The sequence below is a fragment of the Sphaerodactylus townsendi genome, linkage group LG06 (assembly GCF_021028975.2).
Source record: "Sphaerodactylus townsendi isolate TG3544 linkage group LG06, MPM_Stown_v2.3, whole genome shotgun sequence".
Lineage (NCBI taxonomy): Eukaryota > Metazoa > Chordata > Lepidosauria > Squamata > Sphaerodactylidae > Sphaerodactylus > Sphaerodactylus townsendi.
Genome location: NC_059430.1, coordinates 109172647 through 109183906, shown reverse-complemented (window position 1 = coordinate 109183906; position 11260 = coordinate 109172647). Strand labels below are relative to the sequence as shown.

The 11260-nt window shown below is 46.0% G+C and overlaps 1 protein-coding gene across 1 annotated transcript; it reads left to right on the top strand.

The window, feature by feature from the left end:
* The first annotated feature begins 3472 nt into the window (after positions 1–3472).
* SF3A3 (splicing factor 3a subunit 3) lies at positions 3473–9442 on the top strand. Its single transcript, XM_048502074.1, has 17 exons — positions 3473–3632; positions 3978–4025; positions 4111–4163; positions 4274–4379; positions 4792–4864; positions 5039–5130; positions 5304–5386; positions 5676–5814; positions 5981–6049; positions 6186–6253; positions 6408–6515; positions 6698–6767; positions 6865–7029; positions 7506–7616; positions 7908–7998; positions 8711–8766; positions 9187–9442. The coding sequence occupies exons 1-17, from the start codon at positions 3537–3539 to the stop codon at positions 9262–9264; spliced, it is 1506 nt and encodes a 501-aa protein (XP_048358031.1). The 5' UTR covers positions 3473–3536; the 3' UTR covers positions 9265–9442.
* The last annotated feature ends 1818 nt before the right edge of the window (positions 9443–11260 follow it).

Sequence of the window (11260 nt, the reverse complement as noted above, 5' to 3'; positions counted from 1 at the left end):
GATGAAAGCGTCCCCAGGCAAGCAAGCCCTTCAAGCGCCAGAGCCTACCCCACACTCTCCTCTCTGTCACCCAGAAGGGGGACGGAGGGAGCCTTGTAGCTTAAAGCTGCCCTATCCTTCCCACTCAAAACTATACCTAACCGAAGGCTTTGAGTCCTGGAGCTTGGACAGATTTATGGAGAAGTCCATCTATGGCTACCAATCTTGATCCTCCTTGACCTGAGATTGCAAATGCCTTAGCAGACCAGGTGCTCGGAAGCAGCAGCAGCAGACCATTACTTTCACACCTGCATGTGAGCTCCCAAAGGCATCTGGCGGGCCACTGCAAGTAGCAGAGTGCTGGACTAGATGGACTCTGGTCTGATCCAGCAGGCTCTTTCTTATGTTCTTAATCCCAGTGCCTACGGGCTTAGAAGAGGAGGGGAGAGGAAAAGTTCCAGGCCTTGCCCTGTGCTCCTCTGGGGCACTTTTTAGGGCAGGAATGGCACAGGGGCAACCTTAGCCCCAATATTACGTGGAAATCAACAACAAGGAAGTTTTTCACCCTGGCAAATATCTTTAAAGGCAAGGAATTTGATGCACTTGTGCCTATCAAGAAAGAAATAGAATTCAATCCTGCTTTTCCTGGACCTAACTGGGCAGACACAGTCTCCAGAACCAGGCTTGGAGGTAAAAGAGAGCTCAGGTGGAACAATCACAGTGTATTCTGCTTTACAACCAGGGCTGCCTTGTGCAGATTTTTCGCAATACCAAGCTTGGGGACTAGGCAGCGCCACCTCCTGGCCAGGTGCATCAGCAGGCTTTGTAAACAGTGGCAACGAACAAAGGGAAGCAAGAAGGGTTTGGTGGGGTAGCACTTCTGACACAGACAGGCGATGACAATATGACTTAGAAGAGTAAGGGCCAGTCTGGTACATGGGGCAAGGCAAGCAACTAGAGCTTTTATCTCCTCGGTTTTTGCTGGTATACTTTTAGCCTGACAAATCCCAGCTGTTTCCTACCCTCATTGAATGGAGTTTTGTGTATTAACTGATTCTACATTGATTATTTATTGTATTCAATTTATACCCTACCCTCACGAGTCACACCAATGCTCAGATAAAACAAAAATCCACATGTTTTGCATCCCTAAACTGGTATAGAGAATGGAGTATAATTCTGGTCCACTCTACATACGTAAGTGCTGTTGTTACCGACCTATGACTACCCCAGAAAACAGCTTTCAAGGCAAGCAAGAAGCAATGGCAACTGGTCATTACCTTCCTCTGAAGAGCCTTCTTTAATGAAGAAGAGGAGTTTGGATTTATATCCCCTTTCTCTCCTGTAAGGAGACTCAAAGGGGCTTACAATCTCCTTTCCCCCCCCCCCCCCCCCGTCACAACAAACACCCTGAGGTGGGTGGGGCTCTGAAGAACTGTGACTAAGGTCACCCTGCTGGCATGTGTTGGAGTACACAAGCTAATCTGGTTCACCAGATAAGCATCCACAGTTCAAGTGGCAGAGGGGGGGAATCAAACCTGGTTCTCCAGATTAGAGTGCACCTGCTCTTATCCACTACACCACACTGGCTCTCAATGATCTCCTATCCAAGTAGCTTCCAAGATCTGACGAAAAATCTTAGCTTCCATGCTTAGCTTCCAAGATCTGACGAAAAATACCATTCCATGTCCTGGAATGGGAATGGGTGTGCAGGAAGCCAGCTCAAACTTTCAAAAGGTGCCTTTCTGTGGCTGTAACCTGATGCATACTTTTGGAGTAAACCCACTGCACTTAGCGGACATCTGCATAACCAAGCATGAGATCTGGCTCTGAGGGAGGGAGACATCCCAGAGAGGCAGCTGAGTCACAGCACAATCCTATGCTGATTTACTTAGAAGTAAGTTCCTCAGGATTCAGTGAGGCTCACTCCCAGATCCATGGTTGTAAAAATGGGGTAGATTTATAAGGCAATGCAAGATATGAGAAAATTAAGTTATTGAGTGTGGAAGGAAAACCATCTTTTAAGGGTTTTTTTCTTCCAGGACTCAGCCTTAGTACTGGCAGCAATGTCCTGCCGGGCTATGCCCTGGTGAAATTTTTGCACAAATTATGCAATCATTAAGTTGAGAGGCAGGTAAGCATATGTTAGTAAAACCCAAAAGAAATCTTGTACAGTTCAAAGATTAAAGGATTTACTGCAGTGGAAGCTTTCCTGGCTAAAGCCTGTTTTCATTAGATGGAGCAGATACAGTTACGCCCATAATAAAAACTGTGAATGGGGGGCGGGGGGAGGGAAAGAGTTGTATGTAAAACTCAGGAGTATAACATAAGAATAGTGATCATTCTCAACAGCCATTAACTATACTTAAGTCCTGGTTAATTCAGTGAAGTTTACTGTTAAATCCTAATTTAGGATTCTCCCAAGAAACTGAAATGACTGAACTGAAGCCATCATACTTTGGCCACATTATGAGAAGACCAGACTTAATGCTAGGATAATTTGGAGGCAGCAGTAAAAGAGGAAGATGCCAACATGAGATGTCTTGACTCAATCAAGGAAGCCACTTGCAAGACCTGAACGAGGCTGTTAACCACAGAACATTTTAGAGGTCATCAGTTTATGAGGCCACCATGAATCAGAAGCAACTTTACGGCCACACGTATATATTGAGCAAGCTTCAGAATAAAAAACATCCCAGAAAAATTTAGAGCCAGTGTTTAGAAGCTGGGCATTTGAGACAAAATGCCTTGAGCTGGTATTTTTTAAAAATTGGGATCCCAGAGAACCCAATACACATAACATTGTTGAATGATATTGGAGAAATTTTTATTTATTTTACGCACATGTACAAGAAAAAGGGAAGAAAAAAGAAAAAACCCAAATCTAATCTCCCCTCCTCCCCACAGCAATAGTAAAAGAAAAGAAAAACACACAAATCTATCTATCTATCTATCTATCTATCTATCTATCTATCTATCTATCTATCTATCTATCTATCTATCTATGGTAACTTCCAGCTATCTCGTTATGGATCCGAACGCAATTGCTGAATGATATTCAATTGCCCCCAAACAGCTCCTCTCACACAGACTAAGCAAAGACATAATCAGCCGCAAGTAAAACAGCTTCTGTAGAGGCAGGACCAGGAAAATCCAAACTTCCCCACCCATACAACACAACCATCCAGGCTTTGCTATGATCTTTCTCCAAGCATTGCAAAATGCAGGTTAAGAGAAAAGCCCAGGAGACAGACCACGATGCTGCACCAGGGAAACAGGCAAAACTCCCCTTTCCACCCTAAGGGAATAACCTCGTGAAAAGACACCACGCGGCTGTATCCCTTGCAAGAGCAAACAGCCCTCCCACGACTCGGCTCCAGAGATAGGCTTTCCCGCCGTGGACCGCCAGGGGCGCTGTCGTGATTGGTCCCATCGGCTGCTTTCCTACCCTCCGCGCTGCCGGAATCAGAACTATCTCTCCGGGCGGTATTTTATAGCGCAACTTCCGTCCATCCGGAGTACTTCCGGCCACCGTTTTCCGTCTCTTTGCCGCCGCGATGGAGACCATTCTGGAGCAGCAGCGCCGGTATCATGAGGAGCGCGAACGGCTGATGGACGTCATGGTCAAAGAGATGCTGACGCGCAAGACCACGGTATTGGGCCGGGGTCCCCTCGGGCGCCGGGGGTGGGGGCGGGCAGGCAGGCAGGCAGGCTCCCCCCTGGTCCCTCCCACCCCAAATCACCCCTCTTTCTAAACACTTTTCTATCTAGCAAGTTTTAATTTTAAGCCTGTACACATGATGTGTTATAATTGTTTTGGAGTTCGTGACTTAGAATTTTGTTTGTATCCTTTTCAACTGTATTTTAGTAAATAATAAAAATTATTAAAATCACCAGCTTAGTTTTCTATTTAATGGAGAATTCTTAATAAATAAACATTTTAAAATGTAAAAAAATAATATTAAAATATTTTCTTTCTCTTATTCCTTCTCCTGCAGCTGCGTGACCAAATCAACTCCGATCATCGCACAAGAGCGATGCAGGATGTAAGTAGAAGTTCAGGGAACCGAGGCAGGGACGGGGAAGAGGCTAGACTGGCTATAAGCACACTTAATGGCTCTCTTTTTCCAGCGCTACATGGAGGTGAGCGGCAACTTGAGAGACCTGTACGATGACAAGGACGGGTAAGTTAGATGGAGGGTTAGTTAGGTTGGGAGGCTGCCTTGGCTTGCCATTCTCAGGGCTCGCTGTCATGTCCTACTTGCATAGCTCAGGTGATCTCTTGGGTCTCCAGGTTGCGGAAGGAGGAACTCAGCGCCATTTCAGGGCCCAATGAATTTGCAGAGTTTTACAATCGCCTGAAGCAGATCAAAGAGTTTCATCGGAAGCACCCCAATGAGGTGAGGATGGGCTGCCACCCTAGAGCCTCCTGTGTCTCAAGGGTGCTGCCTTGGTGCTTCTTTCTTGTCTCCTGCTTTTGTTGCTTCCCTTTTGCTCCCCACCATCAAAATTTCAGTTGTGCTGCTCCCATTGTCTCTGTTAGGCTGTCCCTTGACCTTCTACCCTGGTACCCGCCACTTCTGCAAAACTTCACCTGGACCTTCTTGCTATATTATGTTTGCTTGGGGAACTTCATAGATTTGCAGTTGTCTCATTCTCCTTCCTCTTCTTTTGTAGCGTAAACTTTTCATCTTGGCTTTACGCCTTGCCAAATAAACAGATTGCAACATTTAGGCTGAGGGTCATTATTTTTGTGTTCATTGCCTGACATATCTTTCCGAACAGCAGTAGTAACATATTTCTCTTTCATAGATCTGTGTTCCAATGTCGGTAGAATTTGAGGAGCTCTTAAAAGCTCGAGAGAACCCTAGCGAAGAGGCTCAGAGTAAGTAAACTTGGACCACCTATCTTTGTTTTGAATTAATCTGGGAGAGAGCCAGCTTTGATTCTGGTGTACAGCAAGCTAGAACAACTTTGGCCGGGCCTCTTTCCACTAGTGACTTTCCCCAGTTTTTATTGCAGCTGTTTTTAATGCTCTGCCTTTGTTTACTTCCTGCAGATTTGGTGGAGTTCACTGATGAGGAAGGATATGGCCGCTACTTGGATCTACATGATTGTTACCTCAAGTACATTAATCTCAAGTCCTCGGAGGTAAGAGGTTCTGATCACGCTTGTCATCTTCCCCTACACATTTTGTAACTTCTTCCTTTGTCTGCTAGGGGCTTGTTCAGATGGTATGGAGAAAGGATTAATTAGATGAAAGCCACAAATCTTTGTCCTATTCAGTCTGTTGGCTGATGATTCTCTCTCATCCTCTGTTGCAGAAATTGGACTATATCACATACCTTTCAACATTTGACCAGCTCTTCGACATTTCCAAGGAGAGGAAAAATGCAGAGTACAGGAGGTGAATGCACCCTATGGGGAGAGGCAAGAGCAAAAGAGAAATTGCAGTATATAGTCCAGGCCTTAGCTGCTCCGTATTTGTGTCATGTGTTTATGCTATTTCAGCAACTATGTCTGGACATAGTTTCTGCTTCTTCTGTGTGGTGCTTAGCAACCATCAGAAGCAAACGTAACACTGTGTGTTTGGCACATAGTGTTTTCATGCAGAGATCTCTGCTACTGGGGGTTGTGGGAAACATTGCACAAGTGTGGAGATAGTAGCCCCTCTTTGTATTCTTTATTCATTCCAGGTATCTGGAGATGCTCCTAGAGTATCTGCAGGATTACACAGACCGGGTCAAGCCACTGTTAGATCAGAACGAGCTCTTCGGCAAGATCCAGGCTGATTTTGAAAAAAAGTGGGAAAACGGCACATTCCCCGGCTGGCCAGTGAGTACCCTGGGGATAACCTGGTGGTTCGGGAGCTGGATGAGTGCCCCCAGAGGGCAGATTTTCCATCAGGCCTTTCCAAGGCCTATTCCTTGTAGGCACCTTACAGCTGCTTGAATGTCTGGCCTTGGCTGATGTACGCCTGTATTTCTTCCTCTTTTGGCAGAAAGAAACCAGCAGTGCCCTCACTCATGCCGGTGCCCACCTGGACCTCTCAGCCTTCTCTTCTTGGGAGGTTTGTCTCTCATTTTGTACTTCTTTCATTGTGGAAAGGAGATAGTGGAGCACTGGGGGCTTCCTGTTAGGTCTGGATTGTCTCCAATTAAGGCTGTGTTAACTCTGGGCATTTTTACCTTTGGGTGCATCCACAGGAGTTGGCCTCCCTTGGGCTGGACAGGCTTAAATCTGCACTTCTGGCTTTGGGACTCAAATGTGGTGGGTAAGTAAGGGATTTGGCTGCTGACTGCTTCTTTTACTGTTGGAATGCTGGTGTTAGTGTGAAAGCTCTGTAGGGTCTCAGGATTCCAGGATCACTTCCAAAACTGACTGTTCCCATGTCTTTCTCTTCTTCCATCCTCTCCAATTTTGCCCAGGACACTAGAAGAGCGTGCTCAGAGGCTGTTCAGCACCAAGGGCAAGTCCCTGGAAGCTCTTGACACTTCCCTATTTGCTAAGAACCCAAAGACAAAAGGCAGCAAGCGGTGAGTTGAATCATTTGCACTTTTACTGCTAGGCAGAGTGAGTTTTACGTGCCTACTTTTGGCTACCACTTACTGCCTTTGCTTCCGTGTTTTGCCTTGATCCCTTTCCCTTGGGCAGCTGTTAAAGGGAGGGGGCGCTCGCTAGCTGCAGCTGGCTCAAATCAGTCCTGTTGTCTTGACAGGGACACTGAGAGGAACAAAGACTTGGCCTTCCTGGAGGCTCAGATCTATGAATATGTGGAAATTCTTGGAGTAAGTACCTACGTCACTTTCCCTAGTCGTAGCAGTGTGGCCCTGCGGTTGTTGCCACAAGTGAATTGCATTTCCAGGCTCTTTTTTCCCCCGGCAGGAGCAGCGTCAGCTGACACATGAAAATGTGCAGCGCAAGCAGGCACGGACGGGCGAGGAGCGCGAAGAAGAAGAGGAGGAGCAGATCAGTGAGAGTGAGAGCGAGGACGAAGAGAACGAGATCATATACAATCCCAAGAACTTGCCCCTGGGCTGGGATGGCAAGGTAAGGGGTGGCTGAGAGGAACCAGTGGCCTTTCCGGAACATACCTAGCATCCTGGAGAACAGGTTCATCAGTGGTTACTAGCAGTAGTCTCTCTAACCACAGCAGGGAACCACGTGGAAGTTTCCTACCTCTGTGTGGAACTGAGTTGCCTGCAGGAGATTTCCCTGCTCGTGCCTGCCTGAACTGCGCGGCATCAATATGTGGCCACACAAATTGTAGAGAATATTGGTTACTGCCCATGGCAAATAAAGGGAGCCTCCACATTCAGAGCAGGCAACCTCTGAATACCACTGCCAGAAGCCAACATCAGGAGAAGGTCTCAGCCTTTGTACCCTGTTGTTGGCTCTATGTGTTAACTTCCTGGCTACTGTGTGAAATGAGATGCTGGACGCAGTGGTCCAGTGGCCTGATCCACAAGTCTCTTATGTTTTTATCCTCTTCTAACCTCCTTTTTACATTCTGTCTTGTCTTTCAGCCCATCCCCTACTGGCTCTACAAGCTCCATGGCCTGAACATAAATTACAACTGTGAGATCTGTGGGAATTACACGTATCGGGGGCCCAAAGCATTCCAGCGACACTTTGCGGTAGGGGTGCTGTTGGATGGTTTTGTTGGGTCCACTGCAAAGTTAAGAGTCACTGTGGGAGGCCTCATCAGTTAAGGTTTGGGGCTTCTGCACAGCAGGAGTTCCAGATTGTGACAGCTAAAGAAAGTCTTGCTGCTAAACTAGTCAATATTCAGCTGCTAAACTGGTCAACAGCAGCTCCTAGCCATGTCTTGGGCCTGGTTTTCTGGTTGCCACTACTCTAGACTGGTTTGATGGGAAATAAATATAGTGTGCTAAATCCTCTTCTCTATACCCTTTGCTGCTGTACAGGAGTGGCGCCACGCTCACGGGATGCGATGCCTGGGCATCCCCAACACAGCTCATTTTGCAAATGTCACACAGATTGAAGATGCCGTTTCTTGTAAGTGGCTGTGCACATGCCCTTTGAGGCATTTGGCTGTACCTGGGTTGTTAGATACGGTGTCTGGCACTGAGAGATGCATTCTAACCTCTGTCCTGTCAAGAGAGTTAATGGTGTTTCCATTTTTCTTTGATGATGTGTGTTGGGTCACGTGAGAAGGTCAGCTTTGGCCTCGGCAGCAGATGCAACTTTCAGGCCCAGAGCAAAGCTTTCCACCTGAGGAACTAACACTAAATGTACAAAGGCCTGGAAAAAAGAACAGAAAAAAATCATTAACTTTAAAAAAGCCGAAGAGATCTTTCAGTTTTTCATGTTGAAAAACTGGGAAATTTGGACAAATGCAGAAGAAAATTCCTATCAATTTTTCCCTTTTGGTAATGATAGTGAAATGCTTTTTATTCCTTTTGAAATGAGTGAGATGTACTAATGCAACAGTAAGATGCCACAGCTTTCAGCGCTATTTCAATTTATTATTGGGTGTATTTGCAGTTTTGTTTGTAGAAAGCTAACTTATACTTGTAAATTCTGTAAATATATGAATTGATACAGTTTTATGTACTAGCTGAGCTAGAAATGATTATTTTTTTGTAATTAAAGTGACAGAAACCCTCACTGAGACCCCACTTGCTTAGTGGGGAGGGGGTAGGAAGTGAGGTTTGGGGCAAATGGCAGGGCCAGTGGGATCATCTGACTTTGTTTCTGTGTGTTCCAGTGTGGGCGAAGCTAAAGCAACAGAAGGCATCAGAGAGATGGCAACCAGACACAGAGGTAAGCAAAAACCAGAGATGCTTTATTGATGCCTTAGGAAAGGGGAATGCCAGGGTTGATGCCTCTCTATTCTCTAGCAAAAAGCAGCAGTGAGAGTAGCAGTCGGATAGTGGTTAAGAGCAAGGAAAACCAGTGCCCTCTTCTCCCATCCTCTTTTAGAGAGAACACGTGATCAGACCATATTGATGCCTTAGGGAAGGAGGATGTCACTGTTGATGTCCTACACATGTCTATGACACATTATTTTAGCAAGGACAACCAAAAGATGGACATGAGCAAGGAGAACTAATGTCCCTTGTCTTTTCCTATCTTCTTTGGCAAGAGCACAGATTCAGACCAAACCTCCTAATGGCTCAGTTCTGTTCTTCTTACACAGCCCTTCACCTTGAACCTAACAAGCTTCTTCTTTCTTCTTCTCAGGAGGAATACGAGGATTCCAGCGGAAATGTGGTCAACAAAAAGACCTATGAAGATTTGAAACGCCAGGGCCTACTGTGATGGAAGTGGACATTGGCTCCATGCACCTTTTCGTCATTCTTCTCCCATACAACTCCCTCCCTCTGAATGATATATTTCCTTCTTTTTGTGAACAGGAGCTTCCTGGATGTTAGCAAGGTGGATTGTGAAATAAGGCGTTTTTTTAAAATGGAAATAAATGTTAGTGTCAAGACAAAAAGAATGGGCATCTTGTTTGGTTTGTAACTTGATTTCATGGAGCACTTCATCCAGACTCTTTACCAGACTTGCGTGTGCATCACTTCCTTCTGGTAAACTAAAATCTACAATGGCTCTCCCTGCCCCCCTCCCCCTCCCCCTTATCTCTCTTCAACTGTTCTGAGGAAAACTGGTCAAATTGTGGCCTGGTTGTGGTTCCTTGGGAGCTTTGTTCTGGATATGCTCCAAAGCCTGTCATCCATGTGGCATTTAAAGAGGATCTCTCTCCTCTTTATTAGATTCCAATCCAAATTCCCTCTGCCCAACATAGAACTGTTTACCATTAAGAACAGTTTTATTTGAACTTTAGAGAGTTGCCATCTTGGCTTCCCTTTCCATAGCATAGCATACTAGGGTCATGGAGTTCCTGGAATCTGGCAGGGTTTGTGCCCTCCACCCCTTGCTGTTCCTTTGCCACACCCCAGAAGGCAACTGAATTATTCCTGTGTCATTGGCAGAAGTGCTACAGCAGTGTTGCTCTCCCAAACAACGGGGTGCCAATGTTTTACACAGTAAGCTCCAGGCATTATTTTTCTGCTCAGAAGAACATGCACAATTGCAACAGATAGTGCCTTAAGTAACTTGCCTCTGTGATGAAGAAAACCTTGAGAAGGCAGTGGGTGGGGGCCCTCAGAAGGCCCATTTCTGTACTTCGACTGTAGTTAATCATGTCCTATGGCAACTTTTATTAAGCCTGGCTGCAACTGGAGTCACTTGAGAAGGTTCTGTTTCTACAGCCTGCCGTGTTCGGCAGCTGATGATGATCATGTGGCTCCTCTCACTTGGGCCTCAATTTCATGCTCTATTGAAAGTTGAATGTGTGGTCAGAGAGGTCCCCTCTTGGAGAGCAGGCAGGGCTGCGTTTTTTTGGGAAGTCTGATTTCTGCAACTGCGCAACCAGAGTTAGCTGGTGAAGGGTCAGATGAAGTTTACAATCTAGCTAAAAATGAAGGTAAATTTATAAGGTTGTTGATGCTCTGGTTTGCAGAATAAAAAGACCAAAAGATTGCATTTGCTATCTGCCGGCTGTATTTCCTGCCTCGCTACAGGTTTCCCAGCTGCTGCCGTGATCTGTTGTGGTTTCTATGCTCTTCAGGGTCCCCAGTGACTACAGTTCCCCAGGGAAGGAGGGAGTGAATAATTAATTGGGGCGGGCCTGTTACTGCAATTATACCAGCCCTGCTTCAGGCCCAGGAAGCGAATGGCCCCAGTGATGAAACTGGGTAGCAGGTAGAATGGAGGTTGTTTTGGCAAAGTCTTACTGAAACAACATGAGCAGAGTTGTGCAGTGGCCCTTTTGAAGGAAGTGGATTGGGAAGGGGTGCTGTAAACCAGCCTGTGCTCAGTACAGAGTCAAATGGGACATCTTGCCTTTATAATTGTTTGCTGCGTAGCTGCAACTGACTCATGGTGACCCCAGGTGTATGGGGTTTTCAAGGCAACCAATGAACAGAGGTGCTTTTCCATTGCCTTCTACTGCATAGCAATCCTGGTCTTCATTGGTGATCTCCCATCCATGATCTCCCATACTAACCATGACCAGCCCTGCTTAAACTTCAAGTTCTAAAAAGGCTGAATTGAGAGCAATATAATCTCTACACACCCACCAACTCCCTTGAAATTGCCACCTTTCCTGAAGAATGTATTTTTCTTTCTTTGTCCAAAAATGATCTACATTTTCACCTCCCCCAGCCTGACAGAAGTTGGTGAGCTGTAATTCCAGAGGATCCCCATTTCCCACCTGGGGACTGGAATTCCAAGTGACCAATCAATTACTATG